Raw genomic sequence first — 19,197 nt, 5'->3', positions numbered from 1 at the left:
ATGCAACCGGAGAATGTAGAAATAAATAAATATACAAGCAGCTGAAAGAGAAATCAATAAACCCATTTAGTATGCATGTTTCTGCCCAGGAGGACTTTCTGACTATGGAGTTATCCCATTGTTTGGGACAGAGTGAGAAGCAGTGAGAGAGAGAGCGACAGACTCTACATAGAGAGAGAGAGACTACAGAGAGAGAGACTACAGAGAGAGAGACTACAGAGGGATAGAGACTACAGAGAGAGAGAGAGACTCTACAGAGAGAGACTCTACAGAGCAAGAGAGGGAGAGAGACTACAGAGAGAGAGAGACTACAGAGAGAGAGAGAGAGAGACTACAGAGAGAGAGAGGGAGAGAGACTACAGCGAGAGCGACTACAGAGAGAGCGACTACAGAGAGAGAGAGAGAGAGAAAGACTACAGAGAGAGACAGACTACAGAGAGAGACAGACTACAGAGAGAGAGCGACTCTACAGAGAGAGATACTACAGACAGAGAGAGAGAGATACTACAGAGAGAGAGAGAGAGAGAGAGACAGACTCTACAGAGAGAGAGAGAGAGAGAGAGAGACTCTACAGAGAGAGAGAGAGAGAGAGACTCTACAGAGAGAGAGAGAGACTCTACAGAGAGAGAGAGAGAGAGACAGACTCTACAGAGAGAGAGAGAGAGAGAGACAGAGAGAGAGAGAGAGAGAGACAGACTACAGAGAGAGAGAGAGAGAGAGACAGACTCTACAGAGAGAGAGAGACAGACTCTACAGAGAGAGAGCGAGAGAGAGACAGACTCTACAGAGAGAGACAGACTACGGAGGGAGAAGACTACAGAGAGAGAGAGAGAGAGAGACAGACTCTACAGAGAGAGAGAGAGAGAGACTACAGAGAGAGAGAGAGAGAGAGACTCTACAGAGAGAGAGAGAGAGAGAGAGACTCTACAGAGAGAGAGAGAGAGAGACAGACTCTACAGAGAGAGAGAGAGAGAGACTCTACAGAGAGAGAGAGACAGAGACTCTACAGAGAGAGAGAGAGAGAGACTCTACAGAGAGAGAGAGAGAGAGAGACAGACTCTACAGAGAGAGAGCGAGAGAGAGACAGACTCTACAGAGAGAGAGAGAGAGAGAGAGAGAGACAGACTCTACAGAGAGAGCGAGAGAGAGACAGACTCTACAGAGAGAGAGAGAGAGAGAGAGAGAGAGAGACAGACTCTACAGAGAGAGAGAGAGAGAGAGAGAGACAGACTCTACAGAGAGAGAGAGAGAGAGAGAGAGAGAGACAGACTCTACAGAGAGAGAGAGAGAGAGAGAGAGAGACAGACTCTACAGAGAGAGAGAGACAGACTCTACAGAGAGAGAGAGAGAGAGACTACAGAGAGAGAGAGATAGAGAGAGAGACAGACTCTACAGAGAGAGAGAGCGAGAGAGACTCTACAGAGAGAGAGAGAGATAGAGACTCTACAGTCCCTGTAGCTCTATCAGCCTTGTCTTAAGTAGTGACCAGTCCCTGTAGCTCCATCAGCCTTGTCATCTCCAAGCCCCCATCTTGTCTATTTACAAAATGGAAACATATTCCCTATATATAGTATAATATAGTGCACTACTTTTGACAAGGGACCACAGGGCCCTCGTTCGGTTGTGTTGGGTGCCTGAGGAGAGTGTGTGTGCTGTGTGTTTTGTCAGCTGACAGTCAGTGAATGCCAGGAAACCTACGTGACAATAACTGACTGACAGTGTTCAAAGAGGCCCCTTCATATCATAGCTATCTGCAGCTCTGCACAACGCTGCTATTCATATCATAACTATCTATTCATATCTGATCTAGACCTGCAGTTTGATTGAGCATTCTCTCTTGTTTACCTGAAGCTCCTTTTTCATGTAACAACAGTAAATTGCTAATTGGCAGCCCTCAAAGGATTTCAGTTGGAACACTTTGTGCCTTTGGAAATGCAAGAGACTTCTGCATCTGTTGAAGATTCCTGATAACTGGGTTTGACTTTCAGCACGTCAGGGACAGGGGAAAACCGGTTCCTTTCAGCACATCAGGGACAGGGGAAAACCGGTTCCTTTCAGCACATCAGGGACAGGGGAAAACTGGTTCCTTTCAGCACATCAGGGACAGGGGAAAACCGGTTCCTTTCAGCACATCAGGGACAGGGGAAAACCGGTTCCTTTCAGCACATCAGGGACAGGGGAAAACCGGTTCCTTTCAGCACATCAGGGACAGGGGAAAACCGGTTCCTTTCAGCACATCAGGGACAGGGGAAAACCGGTTCCTTTCAGCACATCAGGGACAGGGGAAAACCGGTTCCTTTCAGCACATCAGGGACAGGGGAAAACCGGTTCCTTTCAGCACATCAGGGACAGGGGAAAACCGGTTCCTTTCAGCACATCAGGGACAGGGGAAAACTGGTTCCTTTCAGCACATCAGGGACAGGGGAAAACCGGTTCCTTTCAGCACATCAGGGACAGGGGAAAACCGGTTCCTTTCAGCACATCAGGGACAGGGGAAAACCGGTTCCTTTCAGCACATCAGGGACAGGGGAAAACCGGTTCCTTTCAGCACATCAGGGACAGGGGAAAACCGGTTCCTTTCAGCACATCAGGGACAGGGGAAAACCGGTTCCTTTCAGCACATCAGGGACAGGGGAAAACCGGTTCCTTTCAGCACATCAGGGACAGGGGAAAACCGGTTCCTTTCAGCACATCAGGGACAGGGGAAAACCGGTTCCTTTCAGCACATCAGGGACAGGGGAAAACCGGTTCCTTTCAGCACATCAGGGACAGGGGAAAACCGGTTCCTTTCAGCACATCAGGGACAGGGGAAAACCGGTTCCTTTCAGCACATCAGGGACAGGGGAAAACCGGTTCCTTTCAGCACGTCAGGGACAGGGGAAAACCGGTTCCTTTCAGCACATCAGGGACAGGGGAAAACCGGTTCCTTTCAGCACATCAGGGACAGGGGAAAACCGGTTCCTTTCAGCACATTAGGGACAGGGGAAAACTGGTTCCTTTCAGCACATCAGGGACAGAGGAAAACCGGTTCCTTTCAGCACATCAGGGACAGGGGAAAACCGGTTCCTTTCAGCACATCAGGGACAGGGGAAAACTGGTTCCTTTCAGCACATCAGGGACAGGGGAAAACCGGTTCCTTTCAGCAAGTCAGGGACAGGGGAAAACCGGTTCCTTTCAGCAAGTCAGGGACAGGGAAAACCGGTTCCTTTCAGCACATCAGGGACAGGGGAAAACTGGTTCCTTTCAGCACATCAGGGACAGGGGAAAACCGGTTCCTTTCAGCACATCAGGGACAGGGGAAAACCGGTTCCTTTCAGCACATCAGGGACAGGGGAAAACCGGTTCCTTTCAGCACATCAGGGACAGGGGAAAACCGGTTCCTTTCAGCACATCAGGGACAGGGGAAAACCGGTTCCTTTCAGCACATCAGGGACAGGGAAAACCGGTTCCTTTCAGCACGTCAGGGACAGGGGAAAACCGGTTCCTTTCAGCACATCAGGGACAGGGGAAAACCGGTTCCTTTCAGCACATCAGGGACAGGGGAAAACCGGTTCCTTTCAGCACATCAGGGACAGGGGAAAACTGGTTCCTTTCAGCACATCAGGGACAGAGAAAACCGGTTCCTTTCAGCACATCAGGGACAGGGGAAACCGGTTCCTTTCAGCACATCAGGGACAGGGGAAAACTGGTTCCTTTCAGCACATCAGGGACAGGGGAAAACCGGTTCCTTTCAGCAAGTCAGGGACAGGGGAAACCGGTTCCTTTCAGCACATCAGGGACAGGGGAAAACCGGTTCCTTTCAGCACATCAGGGACAGGGGAAAACCGGTTCCTTTCAGCACATCAGGGACAGGGGAAAACCGGTTCCTTTCAGCACATCAGGGACAGGGGAAAACCGGTTCCTTTCAGCACATCAGGGAAGGGGAAAACCGGTTCCTTTCAGCACATCAGGGACAGGGAAAACCGGTTCCTTTCAGCACATCAGGGACAGGGGAAAACCGGTTCCTTTCAGCACATCAGGGACAGGGGAAAACCGGTTCCTTTCAGCACATCAGGGAAGGGGAAAACCGGTTCCTTTCAGCACATCAGGGACAGGGAAAACCGGTTCCTTTCAGCACATCAGGGACAGGGGAAAACCGGTTCCTTTCAGCACATCAGGGACAGGGGAAAACCGGTTCCTTTCAGCACATCAGGGACAGGGGAAACCGGTTCCTTTCAGCACATCAGGGAAGGGGAAACCGGTTCCTTTCAGCACATCAGGGACAGGGGAAAACCGGTTCCTTTCAGCACATCAGGGAAGGGGAAAACCGGTTCCTTTCAGCACATCAGGGACAGGGGAAAACCGGTTCCTTTCAGCACATCAGGGACAGGGGAAAACCGGTTCCTTTCAGCACATCAGGGACAGGGGAAAACCGGTTCCTTTCAGCACATCAGGGACAGGGGAAAACCGGTTCCTTTCAGCACATCAGGGACAGGGGAAAACCAGGGACAGATGGGCGAAAACCGGTTCCTTTCAGCACATCAGGGACAGGGGAAAACCGGTTCCTTTCAGCACATCAGGGACAGGGGAAAACCGGTTCCTTTCAGCACATCAGGGACAGGGGAAAACCGGTTCCTTTCAGCACATCAGGGACAGGGGAAAACCGGTTCCTTTCAGCACATCAGGGACAGGGGAAAACCGGTTCCTTTCAGCACATCAGGGACAGGGAAAACCGGTTCCTTTCAGCACATCAGGGACAGGGGAAAACCGGTTCCTTTCAGCAAGTCAGGGACAGGGGAAAACCGGTTCCTTTCAGCACATCAGGGACAGGGGAAAACCGGTTCCTTTCAGCACATCAGGGACAGGGGAAAACCGGTTCCTTTCAGCACATCAGGGACAGGGGAAAACCGGTTCCTTTCAGCAAGTCAGGGACAGGGGAAAACCGGTTCCTTTCAGCACATCAGGGACAGGGGAAAACCGGTTCCTTTCAGCACATCAGGGACAGGGGAAAACCGGTTCCTTTCAGCACATCAGGGACAGGGGAAAACCGGTTCCTTTCAGCACATCAGGGACAGGGGAAAACCGGTTCCTTTCAGCAAGTCAGGGACAGGGGAAAACCGGTTCCTTTCAGCAAGTCAGGGACAGGGGAAAACCGGTTCCTTTCAGCACATCAGGGACAGGGGAAAACCGGTTCCTTTCAGCACATCAGGGACAGGGAAAACCGGTTCCTTTCAGCAGTCAGGGACAGAGGAAAACCGGTTCCTTTCAGCAAGTCAGGGACAGGGGAAAACCGGTTCCTTTCAGCACATCAGGGACAGGGGAAAACCGGTTCCTTTCAGCACATCAGGGACAGGGGAAAACCGGTTCCTTTCAGCACATCAGGGACAGGGGAAAACCGGTTCCTTTCAGCAAGTCAGGGACAGGGGAAAACCGGTTCCTTTCAGCACATCAGGGACAGGGAAAACCGGTTCCTTTCAGCACATCAGGGACAGGGGAAAACCGGTTCCTTTCAGCACATCAGGGACAGGGAAAACCGGTTCCTTTCAGCACATCAGGGACAGGGGAAAACCGGTTCCTTTCAAAACATCAGGGACAGGGGAAAACCGGTTCCTTTCAGCACATCAGGGACAGGGGAAAACCGGTTCCTTTCAGCAAGTCAGGGACAGGGGAAAACCGGTTCCTTTCAGCACATCAGGGACAAGGGAAAACCGGTTCCTTTCAGCAAGTCAGGGACAGGGGAAAACCGGTTCCTTTCAGCAAGTCAGGGACATTGAGGGGAAAACCGGTTCCTTTCAGCACATCAGGGACAGGGGAAAACTGGTTCCTTTCAGCACATCAGGGACAGGGGAAAACCGGTTCCTTTCAGCAAGTCAGGGACAGAGGAAAACCGGTTCCTTTCAGCACATCAGGGACAGGGGGAAACTGTTTCCTTTCAGCACATCAGGGACAGGGGAAAACCGGTTCCTTTCAGCACATCAGGGACAGGGGGAAACTGGTTCCTTTCAGCACATCAGGGACAGGGAAAACCGGTTCCTTTCAGCACATCAGGGACAGAGGAAAACCGGTTCCTTTCAGCACATCAGGGTTAGGGGAAAACCGGTTCCTTTCAGCACATCAGGGACAGAGGAAAACCGGTTCCTTTCAGCACATCAGGGACAGGGGAAAACCGGTTCCTTTCAGCACATCAGGGACAGGGGAAAACCAGTTCCTTTCAGCACATCAGGGACAGGGGGAAACCGGTTCCTTTCAGCACGTCAGGGACAGAGGAAAACGAGGTTCCTTTCTTGATTCAAATCACCACAAGACCTTTCCTCCCTCCACCTCAGATTCATTAACTTCAAATATAAATGTATCAGTCAATCTGAAGATTAACGTTGAAGTGAAGTAGAAATAATAAAAAAGAGAGATTATCAGTCAATCTGAAGATTAACATTGAAGTGAAGTAGAAATAATTAAATAGAGAGATTATCAGTCAATCTGAAGATTACCGTTGAAGTGAAGTAGAAATAATTAAATAGAGAGATATCAGTCAATCTGAAGATTAACATTGAAGTGAAGTAGAAATAATTAAATAGAGAGATATCAGTCAATCTGAAGATTACCGTTGAAGTGAAGTAGAAATAATTAAATAGAGAGATATCAGTCAATCTGAAGATTAACATTGAAGTGAAGTAGAAATAATTAAATAGAGAGATATCAGTCAATCTGAAGATTAACATTGAAGTGAAGTAGAAATATTTAAATAGAGAGATTATCAGTCAATCTGAAGATTAACATTGAAGTGAAGTAGAAATATTTAAATAGAGAGATTATCAGTCAATCTGAAGATTAACATTGAATTGAAATATAAATCCTTAAACACCTAAAAGGGAATTATCTTGAAAGAAAAATAGACACAAACCATTTACTTCACAGGTAAATGTATAATGTTTAATGAAAGGCATTGAGATGTTGATAATCCATTTATTCTCTCTCTTCCTTCCAGCGCGACCTCTGACCCGAATGACCTTGACCACGCCTACCATCGTGGCCCGCCCCCAGAAGCGTAAGATGACTGTGGCGACATGCCTCTCAGCCAATGGGAAGCCTCAGAGTGTGATCAAGTGGGACACAAGGCTGAAGGGTGAGGCCACGTTCCAGGAGACGCAGAATGCCAACGGCACGGTGACCGTCCGCAGTAACTATGTGGTCGTGCCGAGCAGAGAGACACACAAACAGAAACTCACCTGCATCGTAACCTACCGCAACGAGAGGATTACCGACAGTGTCGTGCTCAACGTGCAGTGTGAGTTATCGCTGTTATTTTCATGTCAATCATTCAATTAATGAAAAAGGTTTTGTCCCAGAGGGATACATGTAGTCCCATTGAGGTTAGAATACCTGTATATTTACCATGTAGTCCCATTGAGGTTAGAATACCTGTTTATTTACCATGTAGTCCCATTGAGGTTAGAATACCTGTTTATTTACCATGTAGTCCCATTGAGGTTAGAATACCTGTATATTTACCATGTAGTCCCATTGAGGTTAGAATACCTGTTTATTTACCATGTAGTCCCATTGAGGTTAGAATACCTGTTTATTTACCATGTAGTCCCATTGAGGTTAGAATACCTGTTTATTTACCATGTAGTCCCATTGAGGTTAGAATACCTGTTTATTTACCATGTAGTCCCATTGAGGTTAGAATACCTGTTTATTTACCATGTAGTCCCATTGAGGTTAGAATACCTGTTTATTTACCATGTAGTCCCATTGAGGTTAGAATACCTGTTTATTTACCATGTAGTCCCATTGAGGTTAGAATACCTGTATATTTACCATGTAGTCCCATTGAGGTTAGAATACCTGTTTATTTACCATGTAGTCCCATTGAGGTTAGAATACCTGTATATTTACCATGTAGTCCCATTGAGGTTAGAATACCTGTATATTTACCATGTAGTCCCATTGAGGTTAGAATACCTGTTTATTTACCATGTAGTCCCATTGAGGTTAGAATACCTGTTTATTTACCATGTAGTCCCATTGAGGTTAGAATACCTGTATATTTACCATGTAGTCCCATTGAGGTTAGAATACCTGTATATTTACCATGTAGTCCCATTGAGGTTAGAATACCTGTTTATTTACCATGTAGTCCCATTGAGGTTAGAATACCTGTTTATTTACCATGTAGTCCCATTGAGGTTAGAATACCTGTTTATTTACCATGTAGTCCCATTGAGGTTAGAATACCTGTTTATTTACCATGTAGTCCCAATGAGGTTAGAATACCTGTTTATTTACCATGTAGTCCCATTGAGGTTAGAATACCTGTATATTTACCATGTAGTCCCATTGAGGTTAGAATACCTGTTTATTTACCATGTAGTCCCATTGAGGTTAGAATACCTGTTTATTTACCATGTAGTCCCATTGAGGTTAGAATACCTGTTTATTTACCATGTAGTCCCATTGAGGTTAGAATACCTCTATATTTACCATGTAGTCCCATTGAGGTTAGAATACCTCTATATTTACCATGTAGTCCCATTGAGGTTAGAATACCTGTTTATTTACCATGTAGTCCCATTGAGGTTAGAATACCTGTTTATTTACCATGTTGTCCCATTGAGGTTAGAATACCTGTTTATTTACCATGTTGTCCCATTGAGGTTAGAATACCTGTTTATTTACCATGTAGTCCCATTGAGGTTAGAATACCTGTTTATTTACCATGTAGTCCCATTGAGGTTAGAATACCTGTTTATTTACCATGTAGTCCCATTGAGGTTAGAATACCTGTTTATTTACCATGTAGTCCCATTGAGGTTAGAATACCTGTATATTTACCATGTAGTCCCATTGAGGTTAGAATACCTGTTTATTTACCATGTAGTCCCATTGAGGTTAGAATACCTGTTTATTTACCATGTAGTCCCATTGAGGTTAGAATACCTGTTTATTTACCATGTAGTCCCATTGAGGTTAGAATACCTGTTTATTTACCATGTAGTCCCATTGAGGTTAGTCCCATTGAGGTTAGAATACCTGTTTATTTACCATGTAGTCCCATTGAGGTTAGAATACCTGTTTATTTACCATGTAGTCCCATTGAGGTTAGAATACCTGTTTATTTACCATGTAGTCCCATTGAGGTTAGAATACCTGTTTATTTACCATGTAGTCCCATTGAGGTTAGAATACCTGTTTATTTACCATGTAGTCCCATTGAGGTTAGAATACCTGTTTATTTACCATGTAGTCCCATTGAGGTTAGAATACCTGTATATTTACCATGTAGTCCCATTGAGGTTAGAATACCTGTTTATTTACCATGTAGTCCCATTGAGGTTAGAATACCTGTTTATTTACCATGTAGTCCCATTGAGGTTAGAATACCTGTTTATTTACCATGTAGTCCCATTGAGGTTAGAATACCTGTTTATTTACCATGTAGTCCCATTGAGGTTAGAATACCTGTTTATTTACCATGTAGTCCCATTGAGGTTAGAATACCTGTTTATTTACCATGTAGTCCCATTGAGGTTAGAATACCTGTTTATTTACCATGTAGTCCCATTGAGGTTAGAATACCTGTATTTATTTACCATGTAGTCCCATTGAGGTTAGAATACCTGTTTATTTACCATGTAGTCCCATTGAGGTTAGAATACCTGTTTATTTACCATGTAGTCCCATTGAGGTTAGAATACCTGTTTATTTACCATGTAGTCCCATTGAGGTTAGAATAGTCCCATTGAGGTTAGAATACCTGTTTATTTACCATGTAGTCCCATTGAGGTTAGAATACCTGTTTATTTACCATGTAGTCCCATTGAGGTTAGAATACCTGTTTATTTACCATGTAGTCCCATTGAGGTTAGAATACCTGTTTATTTACCATGTAGTCCCATTGAGGTTAGAATACCTGTTTATTTACCATGTAGTCCCATTGAGGTTAGAATACCTGTTTATTTACCATGTAGTCCCATTGAGGTTAGAATACCTGTTTATTTACCATGTAGTCCCATTGAGGTTAGAATACCTGTTTATTTACCATGTAGTCCCATTGAGGTTAGAATACCTAGTTTATTTACCATGTAGTCCCATTGAGGTTAGAATACCTGTTTATTTACCATGTAGTCCCATTGAGGTTAGAATACCTGTTTATTTACCATGTAGTCCCATTGAGGTTAGAATACCTGTTTATTTACCATGTAGTCCCATTGAGGTTAGAATACCTGTTTATTTACCATGTAGTCCCATTGAGGTTAGAATACCTGTTTATTTACCATGTAGTCCCATTGAGGTTAGAATACCTGTTTATTTACCATGTAGTCCCATTGAGGTTAGAATACCTAGTTTATTTACCATGTAGTCCCATTGAGGTTAGAATACCTGTTTATTTACCATGTAGTCCCATTGAGGTTAGAATACCTGTTTATTTACCATGTAGTCCCATTGAGGTTAGAATACCTGTTTATTTACCATGTAGTCCCATTGAGGTTAGAATACCTGTTTATTTACCATGTAGTCCCATTGAGGTTAGAATACCTGTTTATTTACCATTTCCCAAGTGGCCATGTAGTCCCATTGAGGTTAGAATACCTGTTTATTTACCATGTAGTCCCATTGAGGTTAGAATACCTAGTCCCATTATTTACCATTTAGTCCCATTGAGGTTAGAATACCTGTTTATTTACCATGTAGTCCCATTGAGGTTAGAATACCTGTTTATTTACCATGTAGTCCCATTGAGGTTAGAATACCTGTTTATTTACCATGTAGTCCCATTGAGGTTAGAATACCTGTTTATTTACCATGTAGTCCCATTGAGGTTAGAATACCTGTTTATTTACCATGTAGTCCCATTGAGGTTAGAATACCTGTTTATTTACCATGTAGTCCCATTGAGGTTAGAATACCTGTTTATTTACCATGTAGTCCCATTGAGGTTAGAATACCTGTTTATTTACCATGTAGTCCCATTGAGGTTAGAATACCTGTTTATTTACCATGTAGTCCCATTGAGGTTAGAATACCTGTTTATTTACCATGTAGTCCCATTGAGGTTAGAATACCTGTTTATTTACCATGTAGTCCCATTGAGGTTAGAATACCTGTTTATTTACCATGTAGTCCCATTGAGGTTAGAATACCTGTTTATTTACCATGTAGTCCCATTGAGGTTAGAATACCTGTTTATTTACCATGTAGTCCCATTGAGGTTAGAATACCTGTTTATTTACCATGTAGTCCCATTGAGGTTAGAATACCTGTTTATTTACCATGTAGTCCCATTGAGGTTAGAATACCTGTTTATTTACCATGTAGTCCCATTGAGGTTAGAATACCTGTTTATTTACCATGTAGTCCCATTGAGGTTAGAATACCTGTTTATTTACCATGTAGTCCCATTGAGGTTAGAATACCTGTTTATTTACCATGTAGTCCCATTGAGGTTAGAATACCTGTTTATTTACCATGTAGTCCCATTGAGGTTAGAATACCTGTTTATTTACCATGTAGTCCCATTGAGGTTAGAATACCTGTTTATTTACCATGTAGTCCCATTGAGGTTAGAATACCTGTTTATTTACCATGTAGTCCCATTGAGGTTAGAATACCTGTTTATTTACCATGTAGTCCCATTGAGGTTAGAATACCTGTTTATTTACCATGTAGTCCCATTGAGGTTAGAATACCTCTATATTTACCATGTAGTCCCATTGAGGTTAGAATACCTGTATATTTACCATGTAGTCCCATTGAGGTTAGAATACCTGTTTATTTACCATGTAGTCCCATTGAGGTTAGAATACCTGTATATTTACCATGTAGTCCCATTGAGGTTAGAATACCTGTTTATTTACCATGTAGTCCCATTGAGGTTAGAATACCTGTTTATTTACCATGTAGTCCCATTGAGGTTAGAATACCTGTTTATTTACCATGTAGTCCCATTGAGGTTAGAATACCTGTTTATTTACCATGTAGTCCCATTGAGGTTAGAATACCTGTTTATTTACCATGTAGTCCCATTGAGGTTAGAATACCTGTTTATTTACCATGTAGTCCCATTGAGGTTAGAATACCATGTAGTTTATTTACCATGTAGTCCCATTGAGGTTAGAATACCTGTTTATTTACCATGTAGTCCCATTGAGGTTAGAATACCTGTTTATTTACCATGTAGTCCCATTGAGGTTAGAATACCTGTTTATTTACCATGTAGTCCCATTGAGGTTAGAATACCTGTTTATTTACCATGTAGTCCCATTGAGGTTAGAATACCTGTTTATTTACCATGTAGTCCCATTGAGGTTAGAATACCTGTTTATTTACCATGTAGTCCCATTGAGGTTAGAATACCTGTTTATTTACCATGTAGTCCCATTGAGGTTAGAATACCTGTTTATTTACCATGTAGTCCCATTGAGGTTAGAATACCTGTTTATTTACCATGTAGTCCCATTGAGGTTAGAATACCTGTTTATTTACCATGTAGTCCCATTGAGGTTAGAATACCTGTTTATTTACCATGTAGTCCCATTGAGGTTAGAATACCTGTTTATTTACCATGTAGTCCCATTGAGGTTAGAATACCTGTTTATTTACCATGTAGTCCCATTGAGGTTAGAATACCTGTTTATTTACCATGTAGTCCCATTGAGGTTAGAATACCTGTTTATTTACCATGTAGTCCCATTGAGGTTAGAATACCTGTATATTTACCATGTAGTCCCATTGAGGTTAGAATACCTGTTTATTTACCATGTAGTCCCATTGAGGTTAGAATACCTGTTTATTTACCATGTAGTCCCATTGAGGTTAGAATACCTGTATATTTACCATGTAGTCCCATTGAGGTTAGAATACCTGTTTATTTACCATGTAGTCCCATTGAGGTTAGAATACCTGTTTATTTACCATGTAGTCCCATTGAGGTTAGAATACCTGTTTATTTACCATGTAGTCCCATTGAGGTTAGAATACCTGTTTATTTACCATGTAGTCCCATTGAGGTTAGAATACCTGTTTATTTACCATGTAGTCCCATTGAGGTTAGAATACCTGTTTATTTACCATGTAGTCCCATTGAGGTTAGAATACCTGTTTATTTACCATGTAGTCCCATTGAGGTTAGAATACCTGTTTATTTACCATGTAGTCCCATTGAGGTTAGAATACCTGTTTATTTACCATGTAGTCCCATTGAGGTTAGAATACCTGTTTATTTACCATGTTGTCCCATTGAGGTTAGAATACCTGTTTATTTACCATGTAGTCCCATTGAGGTTAGAATACCTGTTTATTTACCATGTAGTCCCATTGAGGTTAGAATACCTGTTTATTTACCATGTAGTCCCATTGAGGTTAGAATACCTGTTTATTTACCATGTAGTCCCATTGAGGTTAGAATACCTGTTTATTTACCATGTAGTCCCATTGAGGTTAGAATACCTGTTTATTTACCATGTAGTCCCATTGAGGTTAGAATACCTGTTTATTTACCATGTAGTCCCATTGAGGTTAGAATACCTGTTTATTTACCATGTAGTCCCATTGAGGTTAGAATACCTGTTTATTTACCATGTAGTCCCATTGAGGTTAGAATACCTGTTTATTTACCATGTAGTCCCATTGAGGTTAGAATACCTGTTTATTTACCATGTAGTCCCATTGAGGTTAGTCCCATTGATTGAGGTTAGAATACCTGTTTATTTACCATGTAGTCCCATTGAGGTTAGAATACCTGTTTATTTACCATGTAGTCCCATTGAGGTTAGAATACCTGTTTATTTACCATGTAGTCCCATTGAGGTTAGAATACCTGTTTATTTACCATGTAGTCCCATTGAGGTTAGAATACCTGTTTATTTACCATGTAGTCCCATTGAGGTTAGAATACCTGTTTATTTACCATGTAGTCCCATTGAGGTTAGAATACCTGTTTATTTACCATGTAGTCCCATTGAGGTTAGAATACCTGTTTATTTACCATGTAGTCCCATTGAGGTTAGAATACCTGTTTATTTACCATGTAGTCCCATTGAGGTTAGAATACCTGTTTATTTACCATGTAGTCCCATTGAGGTTAGAATACCTGTTTATTTACCATGTAGTCCCATTGAGGTTAGAATACCTGTTTATTTACCATGTAGTCCCATTGAGGTTAGAATACCTGTTTATTTACCATGTAGTCCCATTGAGGTTAGAATACCTGTTTATTTACCATGTAGTCCCATTGAGGTTAGAATAGTCCCTGTGTTTATTTACCATGTAGTCCCATTGAGGTTAGAATACCTGTTTATTTACCATGTAGTCCCATTGAGGTTAGAATACCTGTTTATTTACCATGTAGTCCCATTGAGGTTAGAATACCTGTTTATTTACCATGTAGTCCCATTGAGGTTAGAATACCTGTTTATTTTTAGTTTACCATGTAGTCCCATTGAGGTTAGAATACCTGTTTATTTACCATGTAGTCCCATTGAGGTTAGAATACCTGTTTATTTACCATGTAGTCCCATTGAGGTTAGAATACCTGTTTATTTACCATGTAGTCCCATTGAGGTTAGAATACCTGTTTATTTACCATGTAGTCCCATTGAGGTTAGAATACCTGTTTATTTACCATGTAGTCCCATTGAGGTTAGAATACCTGTTTATTTACCATGTAGTCCCATTGAGGTTAGAATACCTGTTTATTTACCATGTAGTCCCATTGAGGTTAGAATACCTGTTTATTTACCATGTAGTCCCATTGAGGTTAGAATACCTGTTTATTTACCATGTAGTCCCATTGAGGTTAGAATACCTGTTTATTTACCATGTAGTCCCATTGAGGTTAGAATACCTGTTTATTTACCATGTAGTCCCATTGAGGTTAGAATACCTGTTTATTTACCATGTAGTCCCATTGAGGTTAGAATACCTGTTTATTTACCATGTAGTCCCATTGAGGTTAGAATACCTGTTTATTTATTTACCATGTAGTCCCATTGAGGTTAGAATACCTGTTTATTTACCATGTAGTCCCATTGAGGTTAGAATACCTGTTTATTTACCATGTAGTCCCATTGAGGTTAGAATACCTGTTTATTTACCATGTAGTCCCATTGAGGTTAGAATACCTGTTTATTTACCATGTAGTCCCATTGAGGTTAGAATACCTGTTTATTTACCATGTAGTCCCATTGAGGTTAGAATACCTGTTTATTTACCATGTAGTCCCATTGAGGTTAGAATACCTGTTAGAATATTTACCATGTAGTCCCATTGAGGTTAGAATACCTGTTTATTTACCATGTAGTCCCATTGAGGTTAGAATACCTGTTTATTTACCATGTAGTCCCATTGAGGTTAGAATACCTGTTTATTTACCATGTAGTCCCATTGAGGTTAGAATACCTGTTTATTTACCATGTAGTCCCATTGAGGTTAGAATACCTGTTTATTTACCATGTAGTCCCATTGAGGTTAGAATACCTGTTTATTTACCATGTAGTCCCATTGAGGTTAGAATACCTGTTTATTTACCATGTAGTCCCATTGAGGTTAGAATACCTGTTTATTTACCATGTTGTCCCATTGAGGTTAGAATACCTGTTTATTTACCATGTAGTCCCATTGAGGTTAGAATACCTGTTTATTTACCATGTAGTCCCATTGAGGTTAGAATACCTGTTTATTTACCATGTAGTCCCATTGAGGTTAGAATACCTGTTTATTTACCATGTAGTCCCATTGAGGTTAGAATACCTGTTTATTTACCATGTAGTCCCATTGAGGTTAGAATACCTGTTTATTTACCATGTAGTCCCATTGAGGTTAGAATACCTGTTTATTTACCATGTTAGTCCCATTGAGGTTAGAATACCTGTTTATTTACCATGTAGTCCCATTGAGGTTAGAATACCTGTTTATTTACCATGTAGTCCCATTGAGGTTAGAATACCTGTTTATTTTTACCATGTTAGTCCCATTGAGGTTAGAATACCTGTTTATTTACCATGTAGTCCCATTGAGGTTAGAATACCTGTTTATTTACCATGTAGTCCCATTGAGGTTAGAATACCTGTTTATTTACCATGTAGTCCCATTGAGGTTAGAATACCTGTTTATTTACCATGTAGTCCCATTGAGGTTAGAATACCTCTATATTTACCATGTAGTCCCATTGAGGTTAGAATACCTGTTTATTTACCATGTAGTCCCATTGAGGTTAGAATACCTGTTTATTTACCATGTTGTCCCATTGAGGTTAGAATACCTGTTTATTTACCATGTTGTCCCATTGAGGTTAGAATACCTGTTTATTTACCATGTAGTCCCATTGAGGTTAGAATACCTGTTTATTTACCATGTAGTCCCATTGAGGTTAGAATACCTGTTTATTTACCATGTAGTCCCATTGAGGTTAGAATACCTGTTTATTTACCATGTAGTCCCATTGAGGTTAGAATACCTGTTTATTTACCATGTAGTCCCATTGAGGTTAGAATACCTGTTTATTTACCATGTAGTCCCATTGAGGTTAGAATACCTGTTTATTTACCATGTAGTCCCATTGAGGTTAGAATACCTGTTTATTTACCATGTAGTCCCATTGAGGTTAGAATACCTGTTTATTTACCATGTAGTCCCATTGAGGTTAGAATACCTGTTTATTTACCATGTAGTCCCATTGAGGTTAGAATACCTGTTTATTTACCATGTAGTCCCATTGAGGTTACCTGTTTATTTAATAGTCCCTGTTAGAATATTTATTTACCATGTAGTCCCATTGAGGTTGGAATACCTGTTTATTTAACCATGTAGTCCCATTGAGGTTAGTCCATGTTTGAATGTAATCCCATTGAGGTTGGAATCCCATGTTTGTTTATTTACCATGTAGTCCCATTGAGGTTGGAATACCTGTTTATTTACCATGTAGTCCCATTGAGGTTAGAATACCTCTATATTTACCATGTAGTCCCATTGAGGTTAGAATACCTCTATATTTACCATGTAGTCCCATTGAGGTTAGAATACCTGTTTATTTACCATGTAGTCCCATTGAGGTTAGAATACCTGTTTATTTACCATGTAGTCCCATTGAGGTTAGAATACCTGTTTATTTACCATGTAGTCCCATTGAGGTTAGAATACCTGTTTATTTACCATGTAGTCCCATTGAGGTTAGAATACCTGTTTATTTACCATGTAGTCCCATTGAGGTTAGAATACCTGTTTATTTACCATGTAGTCCCATTGAGGTTAGAATACCTGTTTATTTACCATGTAGTCCCATTGAGGTTAGAATACCTGTTTATTTACCATGTAGTCCCATTGAGGTTAGAATACCTCTATATTTACCATGTAGTCCCATTGAGGTTAGAATACCTGTTTATTTAACCATGTAGTCCCATTGAGGTTAGAATACCTCTTTATTTAACCATGTAGTCCCATTGAGGTTAGAATACCTGTTTATTTACCATGTAGTCCCATTGAGGTTAGAATACCTCTATATTTACCATGTAGTCCCATTGAGGTTAGAATACCTGTTTATTTACCATGTAGTCCCATTGAGGTTAGAATACCTCTTATTTAACCATGTAGTCCCATTGAGGTTAGAATACCTCTATATTTACCATGTAGTCCCATTGAGGTTAGAATACCTCTATATTTACCATGTAGTCCCATTGAGGTTAGAATACATGTTTATTTACCATGTAGTCCCATTGAGGTTGGAATACCTCTATATTTACCATGTCATCCCATTGAGGTTAGAATACCTCTATATTTACCATGTAGTCCCAATGAGGTTAGAATACTTCTATATGTACCATGTAGTCCCATTGAGGTTAGAATACCTCTATATTTACCATGTAGTCCCATTGAGGTTAGAATACCTGTATATTTACCATGTAGTCCCATTGAGGTTAGAATACCTCTATATTTACCATGTAGTCCCATTGAGGTTAGAATACCTGTATATTTACCATGTAGTCCCATTGAGGTTAGAATACCTGTTTATTTACCATGTAGTCCCATTGAGGTTAGAATACCTCTATATTTACCATGTAGTCCCATTGAGGTTAGAATACCTCTATATTTACCATGTAGTCCCATTGAGGTTAGAATACCTGTTTATTTACCATGTAGTCCCATTGAGGTTAGAATACCTCTATATTTACCATGTAGTCCCATTGAGGTTAGAATACCTCTATATTTACCATGTAGTCCCATTGAGGTTAGAATACCTCTATATTTACCATGTAGTCCCAATGAGGTTAGAATACCTCTATATTTACCATGTAGTCCCATTGAGGTTAGAATACCTGTTTATTTACCATGTAGTCCCATTGAGGTTAGAATACCTGTATATTTACCATGTAGTCCCATTGAGGTTAGAATACCTGTTTATTTACCATGTAGTCCCATTGAGGTTAGAATACCTCTATATTTACCATGTAGTCCCATTGAGGTTAGAATACCTGTTTATTTACCATGTAGTCCCATTGAGGTTAGAATACCTGTTTATTTACCATGTAGTCCCATTGAGGTTAGAATACCTGTTTATTTACCATGTAGTCCCATTGAGGTTAGAATACCTGTTTATTTACCATGTAGTCCCATTGAGGTTAGAATACCTGTTTATTTACCATGTAGTCCCATTGAGGTTAGAATACCTCTATATTTACCATGTAGTCCCATTGAGGTTAGAATACCTGTATATTTACCATGTAGTCCCATTGAGGTTAGAATACCTGTTTATTTACCATGTAGTCCCATTGAGGTTAGAATACCTCTATATTCACCATGTAGTCCCAATGAGGTTAGAATACCTGTTTATTTACCATGTAGTCCCAATGAGGTTAGAATACCTGTTTATTTACCATGTAGTCCCATTGAGGTTGGAATACCTGTTTATTTAACCATGTAGTCCCATTGAGGTTAGAATACCTGTTTATTTACCATGTAGTCCCATTGAGGTTAGAATACCTGTTTATTTACCATGTAGTCCCATTGAGGTTAGAATACCTGTTTATTTACCATGTAGTCCCATTGAGGTTAGAATACCTGTTTATTTACCATGTAGTCCCATTGAGGTTGGAATACCTGTTTATTTACCATGTAGTCCCATTGAGGTTGGAATACCTGTTTATTTACCATGTAGTCCCATTGAGGTTGGAATACCTGTTTATTTACCATGTAGTCCCATTGAGGTTAGAATACCTGTTTATT

The 19,197-nt window shown here is 41.1% G+C and overlaps 1 protein-coding gene across 1 annotated transcript in view; it reads left to right on the top strand.

The window, feature by feature from the left end:
• Positions 1-19,197, top strand: part of LOC112217987 (nectin-1-like) — a 326,697-nt gene that overhangs the window by 207,955 nt on the left and 99,545 nt on the right. Inside the window, exon 3 of the mRNA XM_042297782.1 lies at positions 6,965-7,264. Within this exon, the coding sequence (XP_042153716.1) occupies positions 6,965-7,264 (300 nt within the window). The remainder of the gene's footprint in view (positions 1-6,964; positions 7,265-19,197) is intronic.

This window comes from Oncorhynchus tshawytscha, linkage group LG14 (genome assembly GCF_018296145.1).
Source record: "Oncorhynchus tshawytscha isolate Ot180627B linkage group LG14, Otsh_v2.0, whole genome shotgun sequence".
Taxonomy (NCBI): Eukaryota; Metazoa; Chordata; class Actinopteri; order Salmoniformes; family Salmonidae; genus Oncorhynchus; species Oncorhynchus tshawytscha.
The sequence above is the reverse complement of the archived record's forward strand: the minus strand, read 5'-3'. Positions and strand labels throughout refer to the sequence as shown.